This window comes from Ahaetulla prasina, chromosome 4 (genome assembly GCF_028640845.1).
Source record: "Ahaetulla prasina isolate Xishuangbanna chromosome 4, ASM2864084v1, whole genome shotgun sequence".
In the NCBI taxonomy this organism is placed as follows: Eukaryota; Metazoa; Chordata; class Lepidosauria; order Squamata; family Colubridae; genus Ahaetulla; species Ahaetulla prasina.
The window spans coordinates 2,991,383-3,011,775 of NC_080542.1; the positions used below are offsets into that span (position 1 = coordinate 2,991,383).

The following is a 20,393-nucleotide window of genomic DNA, read 5'->3' on the forward strand; positions in this document are numbered from 1 at the left end:
TGGGAATGAAGTACCGTATATACTCGAGTATAAGCCGAGTTTTTCAGCACGTTTTTTGTGCTGAAAAACGTCCCCTCGGCTTATACTCGAGTATATACGGCTTATACTCGAGTTTTTTTTTTTTTTCGTTTTTTTCACATTATACCGGCCGGCGCGAACTTGGCGGGCTTTTGCTTTAGCGCGGGGAAGCCCTGCCGGTGCAGTGAGAGGGCGGGGCGGGGGAGCCGCCAGCCTTCTCGGCCGAGGGAGGGTTTCACGACCGGTAGGTGCCTTATTTCCCACCCTCGGCTTATACTCGAGTCCCCAGTTTACCCCAGTTTTTGGGGTAAAATTGGGGACCTCGGCTTATACTCGGATCGGCTTATATTCGAGTATATACGGTAATTCCCAGCTGTTCGAATATAATTTGTTTTTCCACGGACTAAGTTTATTACTACCTACTTGGGCCTGGGTCACAACAGTGGGGAAAGAATTTCTGATTCTTGGGTATGTCACCTGTCCGTAAACCTCCTTGGGGAGAAACTGAGGCTTGAGCGGGTTTCTCCGACCGACCGATGATGGTTTTTTCTCCCATTTCTCTCCGGCTAGAACTCCACACCCTCTGGCAGAACGAAGAGCGAGCTGCCATCTCCTCCAGCAAGCTGAATGAAATTTGGCACCGCCGACATGATTACTGGTTGCTGGCGGGCATTGTCCTGTATCCTTTGGCTTGAAAAAAAAAAGGGGGGTCTGCCTGTATGTGTGTGTGTGTATGTTTGTGTGTGCCCGTGACTCGGGGTGAAGATGGAGAACAGGCCGCGACCATCGTGGGGCACGTGAGAAAGGGGAAAGCTGACGCCGTCTTGAGAGAGAAGTGGGCTTGCAAACCCATCGTATTAAGGAATGGGGTGGCTTAGGGCTTTTCAGGGGACAGCCAAGCAGCAAGGCTGGGCGGTGGCTGGTCTGCTTATTTACATGCCACAAGTGGACCACTCCTTAACCCTCCCACCCCCCGTCCGGCAGACACGGCTACGCTCGCTGGCAGGACATCCAGAACGACAACCAGTTTGCCATCATCAACGAGCCTTTTAAAAGCGAAGCCAACAAGGGGAACTTCTTGGAGATGAAGAACAAGTTCCTGGCCCGAAGGTTCAAGGTGCGAATCTCTTAGGGGTAGCAGAGGAGAAAGCGGGACCTCGTCCTCGGGTTTAGAGTGGGGGATTATTTCTGTCTTCTCACCGTTCCTCCCTCGTTTCTTTGAATAGAATGGACTAGAATAGAAAAGATGGAATGGAATGGAATGGAATGGAAATAGAAATTAATAGACTAGAATAGAGTAGAATAGAAATAGAATTAATAAACTAGAATTAGAATTAGAATAGAAATAGATATAGAAATAATAGAATAGAAATAATAGAATAGAATAGAATAGAATAGAATAGAATAGAATAGAATAGAATAGAATAGAATAGAATAGAATTGATAGAATCAAAATAGAATAAGAATAGAATTGAATTAATATAGAATAGAAATAATAGAATAGAAATAGAATAAATAAAACAGAACAGAATAGAAATTAAAAGAGTAGAACAGAAATAGAATTAATAGAATAGAATTAGAATATAAATAGAATTAATAAAATAGAATGGAAATAGAATATAAATAGAATTAATAGAATAGAATGGAAATAGAAAAGAATAGAATAGAACTAGAATAAGAATAGAATTAATATAGAATAGAATAGAATAAGATAGAATAGAATAGGAATAGGAATGGAATGGAATGGAATGGAATGGAATGGAATAACAGAGTTGGAAGGGACCTTAGAGGTCCTCTAGTCCAACCCCCTGTTTAGGCAGGAAACCCTACACCACTTCAGACAAATAGAATTGAATTAATAGAGAATAGAATACAATAGAATAGAATAACTTTATTCTCCCTTTGAATGTACACTATTCGGCAGACATTAAAACGAAACGTCCACATGTGAAAGCCATTAAAATGAAAATAAAATAATTCCAGCTCCTGGAACAAGCCTTGGTGATCGAGGAGCAGCTCCGCCGGGCCGCCTACCTGAACATGACGCAGGACCCGAGCCACCCGGCCATGGCCCTCAACACCCGCTTTGCCGAGGTGGAGTGTCTGGCCGAGAGCCACCAGCACTTGTCCAAGGAGTCTCTGGCCGGCAACAAGCCCGCCAACGCCGTCCTGCACAAGGGTAAGAGGCGGGCAAGTAGGCGGGCGCGGCGAGGACGGTCCACGTGACTCCCCCACTCCTCCCACCACACCACTCTCCCGGCCTCTGTGCGTGATCCTTCTGTACCCCCCTCTCCTCTGAATCCATTAAAGTGCGGTTGTGCTGAGCAAAACCACGGTGTGTGGTTGTCTCCTTGGTCCTGCTCTGTGTATCTCTGCTTTGGTCTGTCCCACCCGAGTATCCCACTAGTATCTCCGGAGAATTCTCCATCTTCTCTCTTTGGAAGGGCCCTCAAATCTCTCCCGATTTTTTTCTCTCCTCCCTCGCTTGCTGAGCGTCCCTTTCCCCCCACCCTCCAAAATAACTCTGGAATGAGCATCTCGGGGTAGAAAAAAAACCATATTTGCTATCAAACATAAAAAAGCCAGAAAATATTGTTCGGTTAGAAACCAGGTGCTTCTGGGATATCTAGCTTGGCGCCCTTCAAGTCTGCCTGGCATCCGTTCACCGAGCATTGTGAGTTGTCCTGATTTTGTGCCCATCAAAATGTCACGTCTCATATATGTATATGTATCGTCATCTTTTAACGACCCCATCATTCCTTGCGGGGTGGAGTCTTGGGCAACTGAAGTGGAGCTGAGTGTTTTACTGGCCGGATGCCTTTCGTGTCGCCAATGCGGAGTTTTGTTCAGCAGATATATTCTCATTGTGCCCAGAGAGAGAAATATCTGCCTCTACCTAGGATCGAACTCCTGATTGTGAGGTGAGAGCTCCACCTCTAGGCCACTGCACCACTCTACCTAGATGTATGTATGTGAACACACACACACACACATACACACACACACACACACACACACACACACACACACGGCTGCATAAAATTCTGGTGCATTTTTCAAGCATCTCTTACTTTGTTTCCCAGTCAATTTCTCTCGTCAATTTCACCAGTTGTCACGTAAGTATCACCTTGTTTTAGCCTTTTGGGGCCTCGGATTCTCTTTGAATAAAATTACACGTAGGCCTTGACTTAACAACAGTCCATTCCGTGATCGTTCGAAGCTACGACGGCACCGAGGAAAGGGACTGTTTTTCACACTTAACGACCGTTGCGTCCTTTCCCCAGGGTCACGTGATCCAAATTCAAGACGCCAACCGACTCACATTTATGACGGTTGCAGCATCCCGGCTTCACGCGATCCCCTTTCTGACAAGCAAAGTCAAATGGGGGAAGGAGCCGGATTCGCTTAATGGCCTAACTGAAGAACTGCAGTGATTCACTTAACAATCGTTGTCCAGAAAGGTGGTACAATGGGGCAACGCTCGCTTAACAGGTGTCTCGCTTAGCAGCGGAAATTTTCGGCTCAAGTTGCGGCCGTTAAGTCGAGGACTGCCTGTATCTCCTGCTTTCCGGCTGTTTGGGGGCAACTCCACTCCTGTTTCGGTGGATGATGGGCTTTGGGGTTCAGCCCCTTCCCCTAGAACAGCTGGCAGGAAAAACGCTTAGCCAGGGGCTCCGTCGCCGGAGGTCTTCGAGAAGAGACTGGACAGTCATTGGTCTGGAATGGGACAGGATCTCCTGCCTGCCTGAGCGAGGGGTTGGACTAGAAGACCTCCAAGGTCCCTTCCAACCCTGTGGGTTCGATAGAAGATCGAACTTGCTAGCTGAGATTTAATCAGTGGAACTGCCTGCCTCCAGAAGCTGGGGGAGCTCCAACACTGGAAGAGACTAGACTAGGCAATTTGAAACGGGATGGAGTCTCCTGCCTGAGCAGGGGGGGGGGGGTTGGACTAGAGGACCTCCCTGGTCCCCTCCTCCAGCTCTCTTCTGATTGAGATTGGGAAGGGGAAGGCCGTGTTCCAGGGAGCGGACCTAGCCAGGAGAGGTCATCTGATGGGCTTTGCTTTCTCTTCTGTCTCCTTCTTCTCCTTCTTCTCCTCCTTCTTCTCCTTCTTATTTTGGGTGGCTGGGCCAGTGCTGAACCAGCTGGAGGAGCTGCTCAGCGACATGAAGGCCGATGTGACCCGCCTGCCGGCTACCCTTTCCCGCATCCCTCCGATCGCTGCCCGGCTCCAGATGTCCGAGCGCAGCATCCTGAGCCGCTTAGCAAGCAAGGGGAACGAAACCCAGACTGTTCCGGTAAAATGCCAGTTTTCCTGCTCGCTCTCTCTCTCTCCACCCTTCTCCCCACCCCCAAAACCTCGGTCCCCCTGAAATTAGCCGACGGCGCGTCCGTATCGTCCTTGGTGCCCTCTGACCTTGGCGGTTTTTCTTGCAGACCTTTCGTGACCCAACTAGGTAACGCCATCAGTGCTAGGAGGGAGTGGGGGTTGTGGAAGATGGGAGGACGATGACTGTGGGGTCCTTGATGCTCTCTGAGCTGGGTTGTTTCCTTGTAGACCTTTCACGACCCAGCTAGGGAACCTCATCAGTGCTGGTGAACCCTGCTCCCTTCTATCAGGTGATGAGCCAGCCGGCAGGAATTTCCCCAGAATTCAGCATGGGCTAGGAGGATAAAGGAGAAATGTGGCCCGATTACTTTACCGCATGTTTTGATAAGGGTAACTTCCTTCGTAGACGGCGGGAATGCGGTAAACGTAGTATATCTTGACTTGGTTTGTTTTCCCGCGGACGTTTCGTGACCGGAAACAGGTGACATCGTCAGCGCTCGAAGGGGTTTTGCACCTTCTAGCACTGATGACGTTCCCTAGTTGGGTCACGAAAAGTCTCCAAGAAAACAACCAGCTCAGAGATCACCAAGGACCCCACAGTTCTCCTCCCTCCTTTTCCTGCATGAGAACTCGTGACTCCAGGCATGGGTATCACTCTGTCTTCTGGCTCTATGGACAGGGTTCAAACTTAAAGAGACGCCCCCTTTGTAGACCTCCCCACTTTCAACTCTGTCCTGAGCTCGTGAGGACGTTTCTGGGTTTACTCCTGTGTGTTTGGATTTAGCAGGAGTTGGAGTTTGGAAATTGGTGCTGTTCTCTTTGAAATGGCATCAACTGAGTAAGTAAATGAGCTATCTTTGTTTAGGCGTTTGAGGTTTTTTTTATTAATATGAGTTTTCTTGGAGCCTCTATGAAACAAACTCCACTCCTGTCTAGCACTGATGACGGTCCCTAGTTGGGTCATGAAAGGTCTTCAACCCGGCTCAGACACCACCAAGGATCCCCCACCCCCGAGTTCACGGCCCACAAACATTTCTCTCGGTATCCCCTTCTGTGCTGGAAGTTTTTCCGAAGAGATTGGATAACCATTTGTCGGAAAGTGGGGGGGGGGTGTAGGGTTACCTGCCTAAGCCAGGGGGGTTGGACTAGAAGACCTCCGAGGGTCCCTTCCAACTTTTGTGATTCTGCATTTTGTACGTAACTATTTTATATCGGTGCCTCTGTTTTTTTCTGACTCTGCAGCTGGTGGACCAGGGAGGAGGGTGGGGGTGGGGTGGGGAGTCCCTCCTGCTGGTTTTGAACCCGGCTCCCTTTCCGCCGGTTTTTCATCCGCAGGGCGATTGGAACTTAAAAATTGGTTGTATTCTTTTATTTGACTTTATTTTTAAAACTTTGTTTTGCTGCCCATCTCGTAAGGCAGCAACTCTGGATGGCTAATGAGTTTCCTTCCTTCCTTCCTCCTTTTTTACTTTCACAGGCCTTCCCTCCGGGACCCTACGCCACCCCACCTAGTTTTGGGGTCTCCTTTGGTGCCACCCCTGGCGGGGGTCTGCCCACCTTGGGGGCCAACTACAGCCAAATGCCAACTGGCTCCTTCATAACAGGTCAGTTGGAGGCGGGAGAGGGGTGAAAGGCTTGGGGAGTCAGGGCAGCATGGCTGGGGGGGGTCGCACAAAAAACCCGACGGTTACAAAAAAAACCCAAACATCGTATGCAGGAAGGGAGTCCTCGGCTTACGGCCACCGCCAAGTCCAAAATTTCCATTTCCTAAGCATAACAGTTAAGTGAGTTTTGCTCCATTTTACCACTTTTCTGGCCAGCGTTGTTACGTAACATCACCGCAATCGTTAAGTTAGAGACACGGTCGTTGAGTGAATCTGGCTTCCCCCTTGACGTTGCTTGTCAGAAAGGGATCGGGGGACCCTGGGACGCTGCGACCGTCGTAAATACAAACCGGTTGCCAAAGGCTCTGAATTGGGATCCTGGGACCATGGAGATGGCTGCCACAGTCCTAAGCGTGAAAAACGATCACAAGTCACTTTTTTTATCATTGCCGTTGTTAACTTGGAACGGTCACTAAACAGTTGTAAGTCGAGGACTATATGCAGGATAAAAATTTAAGAAATACTGGTGGTCCTCGACTTACGACTACCATTGAGCCCAACATTTCTGTTGCTAAGCAAAACATTTCTGGAGTGAAGTTTGCCCTTTTTTATTACTGACGTTTGTTAAGTGAATCTGTGAACTTTGGTTGTCAGAAGGTCACAAATCAAGTGAAGCTGGGACGCTGCCACCATCTTAAATACGAGTCCGTGGCCAAGCGTCCCAAATTTTGATCCCCTGATAACCCAGGGGCTGGCTGCAACGGTCGTAAGTCTGAAAAATGGTCGTAAGTCCCTTTTTACAGTGCCGTTGTAACTTCCAATGGTCACTAAATGAAAGATTGTTAAGTCGAGAACTACCGGTAATAAAGGCAGGATATAAAATTGAATAAATATATATATATGCTTATAAATAAATGTCTTTGATGGGGAGACGTGGCCAGCGTCGCGGTGATAAGATGAGGTCTGTCTGAGCTCCCAAAGACCCGTCGATATCTCGGTTGCCCAGGGGTCTTAAGTAGACCAACCTGATTTACCAAGAGATTCGGAAGAGATAGAACCAGTGGTGGGTTTGTACCGGTTCGGGCAAACCGGTAGTGGCAGTGGTGGGAGGCCCCGCCCACCTGCCCGGATGTCATCACAGACGCTCTGCGCATAAGCGCTGTGCATGAGCTCCCGGTTCCAAACTGGTATTTATTTATTTATTTATTTATTTATTTATTTATTCAAATTTATATACCGCCCTATCTCCCGAAGGACTCAGGGCGGTTCACAGGCAGATAAAACAACATATATATACAAATTAAGAAAACCATTAAGAAAACATATTCAGAAAGCCTAATTATTAAAAATAATATAAATATTAAAACCAATTAAAACCCCTATAAAATTTAAAAATTTAAAATTTAGAAAATTTAAAAAACTAGTCCAGTCCCGCGCAGATAAATAGGTGTGTTTTAAGCTCGCGACGGAAGGTTCGGAGGTCTGGAAGTTGACGGAGTCCTGGGGGGAGTTCGTTCCAGAGGGTGGGAGCCCCCACAGAGAAGGCCCTTCCCCTGGGCGTCGCCAGACGACACTGTCTAGCTGACGGCACCCTGAGGAGTCCCTCTCTGTGAGAGCGCACGGGCCGGTGAGAGGTATCCGGTAGCAGTAGACGGTCCCGTAAGTAGCCCGGCCCTATGCCATGGAGCGCTTTAAAGGTGGTTACCAGAACCTTGAAGCGCACCCGGAAGGCCACAGGTAGCCAGTGCAGTCTGCGCAGGATAGGTGTCATACGGGAGCCACGAGGGGCTCCCTCTATAACCCGCGCAGCCGCATTCTGAACTAATGGTAGTGAAGGTAAAAGTGGATTCCACTACTGGATAGAACCTGTTGTGTCTGCGCCCCCTGAGCCAGGCCCCCTGCCAGAAAGTGACTTGGAGAGTGAGGGAGAAGGGCCATCAGGACTTACCTTGGGAGCACCAGCTTCCCTGGCTCAGCTCCAGGAGCCAGAGGCAGGCCAGGTGGAGGAGATAACGAGGCCTCCGTCCCCTGACTCTTTCCTCCCCCCAGGCCACGCCTCCAGACTCAGCTGATGGCAATCAGGCCTGGCTGGACCCTAGGTTTCGTAGGCAGGAGAGGCAGAAACAACAGAAGCAGGGGTGGGGCAGGCCTAGGAAGTGCTGAGTCATGGAGCCACACCCCACAGGATATAAAGGCAGCAAGAGCTGCTGTGCCTCTTCGTAGCAGGCAAATCAACCGCTTAACTAGAGCTGAAGTACTGTTTGTTCCTGGGTGACTCATCAGCATCAAGAGAGATAACAGAGTCACTTGGCAGACGCTCACTAGTTTGCTGCCAGAGCTGATAGTTGCCGGCTAATTAAGACATCGCTCGGACGGAGGCGAGGGGGGACAGAACAGTACCTCTACCTTCTCTCTCTCTCTCTCTCCCCCTTTCTTCCCATTTCTTTTTCTTTCTTTTTCTCTCTCTTTCTCTCTAACCCACCCCCCAACTATCGTTGCAGCCAACGGGCCCCCCGTGATTGTGAAGAAGGAGAAGGAAGGCGAAGGCTTGGAGAAAAAAGAAGCCAAAAGCGGGGAGGTGATTTGCATAGATGACTGAGGGCGGGCGGATGGGCACACCTGCCCGCTGGGGCCCCCCCCCTTCTGCGCCAGCCCAGCCTCTGCCCCAGGGGCCCCGTGGGCCCTCCAGCCTCTCCTTTTTGATTTCCGGATTACGTGACTGGCTTTGGGGCCTGCTGGTGATTCCTGCCTTGCCTCGGATTCGAATTCCTCCTCCCGAGCCCCTCCCCTTCCTGCTTGGGGTGTGTGTGGGGGGGGTGGCAGCGGCCAGCCGCGTCTGGAAAGCCATCCCCAGCGGACTTAAAAGACTGACCAAGAGGTACTCAGGACCGAGCTGGTTTGTATCCCCGGCTCGCGGTTCCGGGATGGGGGCCAACTTAAAAGAGTTAGGATCCAGGCCGTGTGGGGCTTGGACGGGGGAGGGGGGGCAGCCTGCTATGGGGGGGGGAATCTCTGCTGCCCCCCTCTCTGGTGTCGAAACTTTCGAGAAGCACTGCAAAGGGACTCTTATAAATATGAATATATATATAATGTATACACACTCATGCTGTATGTTTAATCCCCCTTTTCCCCCTCTTTTGGGCCTGGCTCCCCGTGGGGCAGGGAGTGTGGGGGGGGGGAGTACGCAGAGACCCTCCTCCCCGACCATGGTCTGTTTGGGGAAACCCCCTCCCCACCTCGAACTTGAGGGGAGCCTGCCCAGATAATGCCCCTGCTTTGGGAGGGCAGGCCCGTTTCTCCCCTTCGCCCACCCCTCCCCCTGTGAAAGCAAGCCGGTTTTTTTGGGGTGGGGGAATTTGGGGGGGCGGGGAGTAAAAAGGCCAAGCTGCACTCCTGGACGGGTTGCCGAATTTTGAGTCACTTCTTGTTTAAATCTTGCAGAATAAAGGCACTGTTTCCTTGGCTACATAAGCCCTTGTTGCACCAGCCTCTTCTGTCTAGGTTGAACACACACACACACACAAACACACACGCGTGTAGCCGTTGGGTCCCTGGCAGCGTTTCTCAAATATCGGCGACTTTTTAAGACGGAATGGACTTCAGAGTTCCCAGTTTAAAAAAAACAACAATGTACATTGGATACTGCAAATGTACTTACTGGAACAGGGGTCTCCAACCTTGGCAACTTTTAAGCCTGGAGGACTTCAACTCCCAGAATCCCCCAGCCAGTGGGACCTCTTTCCCAGTGACATCTATGTGACCCGCCAGAGCAGGGAGGCAGGGGATGTTAGCGTCCTTTTTCTTGTGGTGGTCCATCTGGTGGGACCCAGAAGAAGGGCCTTCTCTGTCGTGGCTCCCTCCCTGTTATTTGAAGAACTGTCATGCCCCCATCAGAGCCTGAATCTGCGAGGGAGGGGGGAGATGAGCTGGAGCCTGAGGCAAATGGGGAAGGGCAGGGCCAGTCAGGGGAAGGCATGAACATGAGAAAGAGCTCGGGCGATGAGCAAGGACTGCCCTTTCCTGATCCTCGAGCAAGGAGAGTGGAGAGAAGGCGAGAACAACGCAGACTGAGCGTCCCACCCTCTTCGCAAGGCACACCTGGGGAATGAGGCTTAAGGAGCCACGGGAGGGGGGGGCATTTGTCGGGAACAAACCCTGAGTCCCTGAAGTGTTGAGTGCCAGCGTTTGAAGTTTCCAAGAGTCCTTGCATTCTTTCTAGACTCGTTACCTGGATCCTTTGCTTCCTGAATGCCTTGATTTGCCCTGCTGGATTTCTGGCTGTGCAGCCTTGGTGTCCGCAGCGTCCCGTCTCTTAAAGGAGACCCATCTAGTGGGACCCAGAAGAAAGGCCTTCTCTGCCGTGGCTCCCTCCCTGTTATTTGAAGGACCCATTTTTCCCAGTATCATCAATGTGACCCGCCAGAGCAGGGAGGCAGGGGATGTGAGGGGTCCCCTCTCTTGAGCAGGGCCATCTGGTGGGACCCAGGAGGAGGAACTTCTCCGTGGTGGTGGCGCCCTCCCTGTGGAACAGCCTCCCTGCAAGGCCTGCAGACTTCCAGAATGGGATGGAGCCACCGTTGCTTCTTTTAAGGTTTTTATATTGGGTTTCTCTTCTTGTACACTACCCCATTGTCACCGAGAGCAAGTTAGGGGGTGATATAAATTCCCTTAAATAAATGATTACCGTCACAGCCATTGGAGCTTTAAAACCTGGGTCACGTACTTTTGGGGGGGGGGGGGGGTTGTAACCATAAACAAGCAACCGGTAGTCAGTCATGGACCGCCTATTATGTACCACATTATGGGCCAGCCTATTGTGGCCATTTTGAAAAAAATAGGGAAAACTGGTTGAACGTGGTTAAGCATCCTAAGGCCACAGCCCAGATTAATCGCTGCAAAAGTTTCCATTTTAATGATATGTAAAACTCATTGCAAGCACAGGAAGAAAGGCTGAGATTCTGAAATAGGAACTGCCGCTTTTACGACACGTTCCGCAGCCCCTATTTATACTCAAAATTGTCAATTCCATGACTCTTCAGAAATCTGGAGGCTTAGAGTTCCCCCCCCAAGACAAAACCTCCAGTTAGCTCCCTCCCCCCCAAGGCATTTTCCCAATTGGCTGTTTGGAAATGAGAGGCGCTTTTTGGCCTCCAAAAGCTTGAGTCACACATCCCGCAGCCCGTCGCAAAGCCCCAGGGCCAGGGTGTCGGTCTCGCGTTTGAGTGACTCAGCGGGCCTCCCACACAATCCATCCAAAGCAGCCACCTTTGTCGCAGGTAGGTCACGCGAGGTTGGGAAAGATTATAGCTCCAGAGCGGTGAACAAACAGGATATGGTCGGCGGAAGCTCGGAGCAATCTTTTCTATGGAGAAATCGGGGATTGAATACCTGCCGGGCTTCTCTACCTGAAATCAAACTCGAAGCTGCAGGAAGTTCTTTTCTTCGCCCGTCGTTACAAGGTAGACATGGCACGTGGCTGGGGAATTTGATCAATGCCAACTACAGAAAACCACAACGCCAGTTGGTGCGTTGCTACCTCAGTCGCAGGGGGGGAATCCCCTTCCAATCATATGTCACCGGCAAACCTTTAAAATCCTATGTCGTTTTATTAACATCAAATAACTGAACAACTGCCAAGCGACGAAAGCAGAATATAAATATTTAAAGTTAGGAAGGCCTTCAAACACATTTCACAGAAATGGATTCCTTTTTTAAAAAAAAAACATAGATAACAGCATTTGAAACTCGACACTGCAATCTCTCACTACGATCTCTCTGTCTCCAGAGGCAAACTCTCCATTTAACAAGGGCAGAAAAAGGACCGGTTTTCCAGTTCATAAGCCGTGCAACCGAAGAAAAGGATGACCCTGAAAAAAAGATACAATTCGGCAGTGACTTTGTCGAAAACAATCCGAAGGGTACATTTGTCTTCAAAAATGAAGGTATTTTTTCCGGAGCTGTTCTTAAAAACTTTGGGCCTATTTCATTTCAATGCCTCATCTGAGAAACCAAACAAATTCAAGAGGTCAAGTTTCCTCCTCCTTCGACAGACCAGAGATACTCCTAAAAGTCAGATTTGATGGGTTCTCCTCATTTTTTTTTTTTCACTTCAGATGTATGGACGCGAAGGAGGTTCTAATCCAACCAGAGAAAGAAATAAAATTCCTAGCAGAAACGTCCGTACTACTTTCAGGGGCCAGAAGGCCCATTGCACCATCATTCCAGAGGCGACGATGAATATAAATTAAACTTCACAGTGTTTTCAACGTTCTTGATGTTCTCTGCAGGTTGGAGAGATGCCGTGCAAAATATTTCAAGCCTCTCGGATTGGAAGAAAAAAACCTCGTAAACAAGGATTATAGTAGATCGCCCAAGTACTCCGTTGTTCTACTTCTCCAAGGAATCAATGACCCGTGTCAAGTCGTATAAAAAGGATTCATTTAATATATATATATTTCTTTTAGTCACATGGATTGTTATCATTTTGCCAGGATATCTGAGGGAGAAGCACTTCCAGAGAATAATCTCCAAGTTTTGTCTAAATTAGGAACACATTTCACAGTTCTGAAGAATAAAAAAATCAGTTCTTTTAAACCTTGAAGGAAATATCTTCTCACCAAACGTGGCTGGTTATAGAATTCTTTCCTCTGCTGTAACTTCTGTCACCTTCTGCATTTCAGTTGAGAAGGGAAGGGGCGAAATAATTTCTGTCCATGCTTCTTGGGCCACTGTCGACACTGCCCCCGTGGTAATGCAAAAAGACAGCAGAATGCCGTTATCTATCTGAAATGGAGAGGGCACTGCTACCTTTCCCAGATAGCCGGACTCCTTGATGTAACTGACCACAAAGCAGTTCGTCCGTGCATAAGTGAACCGTTGCCTTTTCAGATGACGTAGCAAGTCACCAGGGCCAAGTCCTTCGTCTCAGAACCGTAGGCTGTGGAAGAGAAGAGAGAAGGACGGATATTTATTTTATTTATTATTTTAATTTATATACCGCCCTTCTCCCGAAGGACTCGGGGCGGATATTAGCAGAGAAGAAGCAAGCCTGCTTTGCACTCGAAAGCTAGGCGTTTAAATTCTCACCTTTGCAGAAAACATGTATATTTTTTAAAAAAAACAAAATTCAGTCAGTCACAACTGTGTTCAAAACCCTCATCTTGGCCCACCTCCATCAAATGCTCAATTCCAGGCACCAAATGCCTTTCTAAACCCGGAGGGATGCCAGGTTTCCAGCTCCAAAATGCATACTTAACTGTGCTTCCCTGATTTAACCTGTTAAGCCAAATCTCTCTCAAATAAATATACACGGAAAATCTCTTTAGCTCCCAAAGAATTGCTTGCCTAGGGACTGATCAGCATTCCCTGATTAGCCTTTCTTCACCTCCAGGCCCTTTTCATTGTCAAGTTATTTTCCCCATAAAAAACCAACCAACCACCAAATGCAGAAATCAAAACAAAGGATAACAATTACAAGCCGCTAAAATTTCTCTTAATGGGACAAATGGAGGGATTGTTCTGGCACTTAAAAGAGGAGGAGGAGACGGGCAGTTTCTGACTGGGGAGAAGTGGATTTTGTGCCCAGTTGCAAAGTTAAAGACGGTCACTTATGTCTTGATACAAAATGCACTGAATTGTCTAACGGGACTGACATGTTTTCTTAAAACAGTTGCAACTGGCCAAGAGACAGAAGTTGACTCTGGCCTGGGCGAACAAAGAGTTGCTTTCCTTTTGGAAAAGTTTTTTGTGGTGTCCTTGATGCTCTCTGAGTTTGGTGGTTTTCTTGCTGTGCACTGATGATGTTACCTAGTTTGGTTGTGAAATGTCTGAAAGAAAACCACCAAGGAGTCAGAGAGCACCAAGGACTCCTCATTTCAACCCTGAGCTACAAAATACTTTCCTTTATTGGACAAATTTTTGCTATCAAACTGAAAGCAGAAGGGAGCCTCCATTCCTTGCCTTTTCACCACAGTCCTGTTTAGAATGGAATGGAATAGGAATAGAATAACAGAATTGGAAGGGACCTTGGAGGTCGTCTAGTCCAACCCCCTGCTCAGGCAGGAAACTATCATTTCAAATTGTTATTCAATCTTTTCTTTAAAACTTCCAGTATTGGAACACATTCACAACATCTGGAGGTAAGTTGTTCCACCGAGTAATTGTTCTAACTTGTTATTTATCCCTTTATTCCTGACATCAGTCACTGAGGTGGCATGAAATAGCAGCAAAAAGCTTTATGGCTTTTATGCCACATCGGTCCTGCAACTAAGCAACTTTCATATTTGATCACAACAAATTCACTAAAATGCGTCCACCTAATCCATAATTACATGTCATGCCAGCTACCTCTCATTACAGCTGAGACCACCACTCCAGATGATGTTGGGGTTTTTTTGGGAACAGCCCGATTTTCAATAGCTTGCTTAAAAGTCAGGAATGTTTGTTTTGATGTTGTAACTCAGAGGGGTTTTTTTAGGAGAGGCATCCTGCTTAAGAGATGCAGGCCTGCTTCCAAAGCGTGCAGCGCATTGCGAGTTTATGAATCACTCCTGAGGATTAAGAAGCAGGACACGGATCTAAATACCCAGCGCCCTAGAATACTTTAATTAAAACCCAAGCATTACATGTGTTAAAATAAAAGTACATATTTAGAACCAGTGAGTCAAGAATTAAAAAATAGACGGAAAGCTAACTGAATCATCTTGGTCTCCACTGATGGTGCCAAGATGGAGGCTTGATGTATCAGGACCGTTTAGAATAAAATAGAATATTATTCCAAGATGGCGCTGCCGAAGGCTGCCTCGGTGAAATGCTAATTTATAAAATGTGCAACTGAGAGGAAAAAAATGGATGTGTGTGTGTGTGTATCTGAATATTAGAATATTATATATAATATTCTGATTATATATATGTAGGTCTTTGGTTATTCGGGTTTTCTCCCGCGTAAAATTGGAAGTGTCTTGGCGACGTTTCATCATCTTCAGGCTTCAGCTTCGTGCTTCTGGGAGTAATGTGTGATCGCAGCTGTTTCTTCCTTTTAACTGCTAGTGAGGGTTTGGTTCAAACCCCCACTAGCAGTTTGAATCCCCCTGGTTCAAACCCCCACTAGCAGTTAAAAGGAAGAAACAGCTGCGATCACACATTGCTCCCAGAAGCACGAAGCTGAAGCCTGAAGATGACGAATGAGACTGTCGCCAAGACACTTCCAATTTTACGCAGGAGAAAACCCGAATAACCAAAGACCTACATACAAACACCCGCAAAAACCTCAGAAAACAAATATATATATATATATATATAATCAGAAGGGAAGAATAGACAGGACAGATGAAATGACAAGAGTGAGAGAATTGGAATAAACCTGGAGGGGAAAATTTCAATGGGTGTGTCTCTAGTAGGAAGAGAACCATCTCTGCTGCTTCCCTCCCAGCTTTATGGAACATCCTGCCCCAGAAATGAGGAAAGACCCCAGTCGGTCTCTTGCTCTTCCAATAAGGGGTAAAAAATTATGACCTTGAGGGGGGGGGCACAAAGAGGACGAAGCAACTGTGGGGATGACCACTCTGCTTCCCCATAATCCAATATTAAGTGGCTATCTTAGAATTTCTCTCCCCTTCTGATGTCAATCTATCATTTCAATATTTTTATCCCTAATTTTAATGTATTTTATTTATTATATTATATTGTACAGAACCCTTTGGCAGGGATGGGCAGTTTATGAATACTATATACATACACACACACACAGAGACATAAAAGACTAGATAACACTCGCCAACACAAACTAAATTTAAATTTACTGGCCTCCCCTTCTCATTTCAAGCAACTGTGGGCAGCTTACAAACCTCATATTATAATTTACATGCTCAGCCCTGAAACGTTGAGACTGGCAGGATATAAAGTTAATACATCTTAACTGAATTCATGCCCTTGCCACACTGGAGGGTCTTCTTGAGGCATTTCATCCCACCCATTCCAGGGTGGCCACCCAGGATCCCCTCTGCCTTCAACTGTTTTGAATGTGATGAAACCCCCCCCCCCGGACCCCAAGGAGCCTTTTTCCAATCCTGAGCTTCCTTAGGTGTTTTCACGAATGAAGGCAGATCTATGATAACCTTTCAGCATCCAATCTGGGTCGGTCCCTGGGACCAGAGCTTTTCGCCTTCCAAGCTTTCCGAGTTGGGTTGAAGCCCATCCACAGTGAACTTCTCTCCAGCCTCAAGGGGTTTTCTGCAGGGCCCACAACAGCTGAACCTCAGCCCCCAACGCTTTGAAGGCAGGAATCTCCAAAACTTGATAACCTTTTAAAGACCAGTGGACTTCAACTCCCAGAATTCCCCAGCCAGCCATGTAGGGTAACTTTCTTAATAGATGATGGGTATGCAGTAAGCGTAATATATCTTGACTTCAGCAAAGTGAAGAAAAGAGCTGGCTGGGAAATTCTAGGAGTTGAAGTCCATGGGTTTTAAATCAGAGGTCCCCAACCTTGGCAACTCTTAAGACTTGTGGATTACAACTCCCAGAATTCCCCAGCCAGCCAACAACTCAGAAACCTATGGCCCAATCCAGATAGGTTTATTGAAGCTAACCTAAAGGGTTTTATTCACAGTATTCATTGCTTTAGACCAGAGGTCTCCAACTTGGGCTACTTTAAGATTCCCCAGAGCTGATTGTGGAATTCTGGGACTTGAAATCCACAAGCCTTAAATCAGGGGTCTCCAACCTTGGCCACTTTAAGACTTGTGGATTTCAACTCCCAGAATTCCACAATCAGCCATGTAAGGTAACTTTCTTAATAGATGGTGGGTATACAGTAACCGTCATATATCTTGACTTCAGCAAAGTGAAGGGAACAAAAGAGCTGGCTGGGAATTCTGGGAGCTGCACACAACGCCTGGTTTAAGGCATCCAAGAGCCAAATTCAGCAGTGGGCAAGCCACGTCCATAACAAGTGATGGAAACTCGGGGGGGGGGGGAAGAGGAGCTGTTGAGGTTAGGACCCTCCCCCCAAACACGCGTCCTACCCTACCCACCCCACAGCCTGTCAATCTCTGGCGAGTCATTTCCCCCTCCCAATAAAGCAGAGGGCCGCGGTGTGGCTCAGGCTGTACGAAGCCTGTTATTAAACACAGCTGCCTGCAATTACTGCAGGTTCAAGCCCCACCAGGCCCAAGGTTGACTCAGCCTTCCATCCTTTCTAAGGGAGGTAAAATGAGGACCCAGATTGTTGGGGGGCAATAAGTTGACTTTGTATATAAATATACAAATAGGATGAAGACTATTGCTTGACATAGTGTAAGCCGCCCTGAGTCTTCGGAGAAGGGCGGGATATAAATGTAAATAAATAAATAAATAAAAAGAGATGCTGGAGTCTCTCTGGGACTTCAATTCCCGTCATCCCTCGCGGAAAGGACACTCACGGTTGATTGGTTGCCGCCTCCGCCACCTGGAGGCGGAGCCGCCGCGGGCCCGCCCTCTCCCATTCCGCGCATGCGCTTGGCTGCCTCCCTTGAGGAGTTTCTTCAACGTCCGCCAGGGCCGCCATTGCACGTCCTCGCCGCTCTCTTGCTCCTCTTCTTCTTCGAGGTCTTGGTCGTCGTCGCCGGCTAAGCGCTCCACGCGGCCGGTCTGCTCCCGTTCCCGCTCCCGGAGCACGACCCGCTGCCAGAGCTCGGCGTCGATGGGCGGCAGGACCAGGCGGCGCCGCCAGCCGCCGCTGCTCCGCCTCACGCCGGCCGCCAGCGGGTTGCCCCGCTCGCGGAGGGAGGTGACGGCCCGGCAGTAGGGGCACGTGACCTCCTCCCACCAGCCCTCGCGCGCCAGCTGGCAGACGCAGGCGCTGCAGATCACGTGGCGGCAGCGCGAGGGCTTCCAGGAGCCCCGCGCGCCGCCCAGCCGCCGCGGCGCGCGCCCGCAGCGGTCGTAAGGCATGCAGCAGATGCCGCACTCCAGCTCCGACGCCCCTTCGCTCTCCGCCATTCTCCTGCCGACGCTGGCCCGCTGTCTCTACTTATATAGCCGCGTGGGGGGCGGGCCCTTCCGAGCCCCGCCTCCGAACGTTCCATCCAATGAGGAGCGCCCCGCGGAGACCGAGCCGCACCCCCCAGCTCTTCTTTATCCAATCAGGAACGGGGCGCGCGCGCGCGGGGACGAGGGCGCGCCCTCCCCTGCTCGCTCTCTCTTTAGGCGGGAAAAGCGGTTTGCTGCCGTTATGGGCGGTGAAAGCAAAACAAAAAAGGGGGCGGGGCTTGAGCTGAGGTGAATGGAAAATGGCTGAGGTTTGGTCAGGCAGAAGTCGGTCTGATGGAGAAAGCTGGATTTTTGCCTGCTTAGCTTAACTTAGTGCCTCCTGAGCCGTTATTAGGTGGGCCTCTAATTTAACATTGGACACAAAGTGGATAAATAATGCAGGTCGTCCTCCTGCGTATTGTGGGAAGCCTAGGAGAATGAAATATTTTGGGAAATACTATTTTTTTTTAATTAAAAAAAGGCAGGATATTATATTTCCTTAAAGGAGAAATGGAGAAACGTGTTTTTAGAAGCAGGAAGCAGCCCCCCCCCCCACATACAAGTCTTTCTCAATAGCCCACAGCCAGATGCTGGGGAAAGACGAAGCCGACTGTCTAGATGGCTCTATCCATAAGCAAATCAAATTCTGCAGGCAGAAATCCATTCAAGAGCGGATATTTCCTAACGGCTTTGTAGCAAAAGTTTGACGGCTAACAAAAAGCAGAGGGATAGGATTAGAAGCAACTCTTCACCCAAGGCCCAAGAGCTTATTGAAAGAGGAAGCTAGCTGTCTAGATGGCTCTATCCATAAGCAAAGCAAATTCTGCAGGCAGAAATCCATTCAAGAGCGGATATTTCCTAACGGCTTTGTAGCAAAAGTTTGACGGCTAACAAAAAGCAGAGGGATAGGGTTAGAAGCAGCTCCTCACCCAAGATCCAAGAGCTTATTGAAAGAGGAAGCCGACTGCCTAGATGGCTCTATCCATAAGCAAAGCAAATTCTGCAGGCAGAAATCCATTCAAGACTGGATATTTCCCAACGGCTTTGCAGCAAAGTTTGACAGCTAACAAAAAGCAGAGTAATAGGAGCTCCTCACTCAAGATCCAACCAAGGATGAAAGCCATTAGCCACAATAGGAATTACCCAGCATCCTTTCATAACACAAGCCACTTCGTTGCACCACCCCAAGAACAGCTCAAACTTCAAAGCCACAGAAACCTATAAAGATCCATTTATTTAGCTGACCCAGAACCGGCTTTGTTGGTTCTGTTGAATAAACCATCTTTCTACTCGACCTCCATGTTGTTTCCAGTGCCTTTCTCCTTGGCTTGGAACGGAACCAGATGGATTTTCCTTCCAACAGTATATAACCATTCGTTAAAAGCCCTGCAAGAAATTATTTTTATGACCGGCCCTCACACTTATGACCGTCAGAGCGTTTCCCCATGATCATGTGATCAAAATTCAAGCAACTGGCACATATTGATGACAGTTTCAGCATCTTGATTACCATTCACGACCGTCCCAGCCGGTGCCCATCAAGCAACGTCAATGAGGGGGAAGCTGGATTCGCTTAATGACTGCAAGATTCACAAAGTGAATTCACTTAGTGATTTATTTAACAAGTGTGGAAACCCCTCACAAAAAAAGAGGTTATAAAATTGGGCAAAACTCACTTAACAACTGCCTTGAATTCAGCTTTCCTGGCACGCCGAACCAAGTCGGTAGAGAATTTGCTTAATGATGCCGTGATTCACTGAACAACAGCTCGAGTGACTTGCTTAACAAAATTGGCGCAAAAAGGTTGCAAACTTCGCTGCAACTCACTTAACAACGGCCTTGCTTAGCAACGCAGGTTCTGGTCATAAGTCAAGGGCTCCCTATATACTGCACAATATAAATAACCATTTATGGTTATTACACTGAACCATAAACGTAACCAGTTATGTTACATTTGCAGTAACGTAATGCAAAAATCCAAACCGCATTTCTTACTGCAATATGCTGTACCAGGTTCCTTCCGGACTGAGATGACTATACTTCCCAGTATTCCCAGTCAACCCAGGCTGGCGATAATGGGAGATGGTGTTCCCTAGCTACATGTGGCTGCTGCCCTCCCCCCCCCCCACAATGCTCTGTGGCTCTGCTTCTACTTTTTATTTAAAATTAACTTAGACTGGATTTTTCTCCACTCCTGGTGGTTAAATTAACGCAGCCAAGATAAGAATTTTAAATAGTTTCCAATTATTGCAGTTGGGAACAGTCACTGGCTGGAATCTCACTGGTCAAGTATCCTGTAATACACATACACACATATTGTCTTCCTATCATCATCATCATCTTCGTTTAACGACCCCCAAATTCCTTGCAAGGTGGAGTCTGGGCAACTGAATGGAGCTAGCAGAGTGTTTTAATGGCCGGGTTCCCTTCCT

The 20,393-nt window shown here is 48.3% G+C and overlaps 2 protein-coding genes across 2 annotated transcripts in view; one reads left to right on the forward strand and one right to left on the reverse strand.

The window, feature by feature from the left end:
* CHD3 (chromodomain helicase DNA binding protein 3) overlaps positions 1–9,423 on the forward strand; it is a 150,989-nt gene extending 141,566 nt beyond the window's left edge. The window contains exons 35-40 of the mRNA XM_058184225.1: positions 589–697; positions 1,003–1,135; positions 2,002–2,197; positions 4,153–4,316; positions 5,826–5,952; positions 8,454–9,423. Coding sequence (XP_058040208.1) covers positions 589–697; positions 1,003–1,135; positions 2,002–2,197; positions 4,153–4,316; positions 5,826–5,952; positions 8,454–8,551 — 827 coding nt within the window. The 3' untranslated portion in view covers positions 8,552–9,423. The remainder of the gene's footprint in view (positions 1–588; positions 698–1,002; positions 1,136–2,001; positions 2,198–4,152; positions 4,317–5,825; positions 5,953–8,453) is intronic.
* A 1,659-nt stretch (positions 9,424–11,082) lies between these two features.
* On the reverse strand, positions 11,083–17,931 carry RNF227 (ring finger protein 227). The gene is made up of 2 exons (XM_058180390.1): positions 17,373–17,931; positions 11,083–12,889 (listed from the first exon to the last, which is right to left on the reverse strand). Exons 1-2 carry the CDS (start codon positions 17,929–17,931, stop codon positions 12,837–12,839), a joined length of 612 nt encoding a protein of 203 aa, XP_058036373.1. The 3' UTR covers positions 11,083–12,836.
* Positions 17,932–20,393: the final 2,462 nt, after the last annotated feature.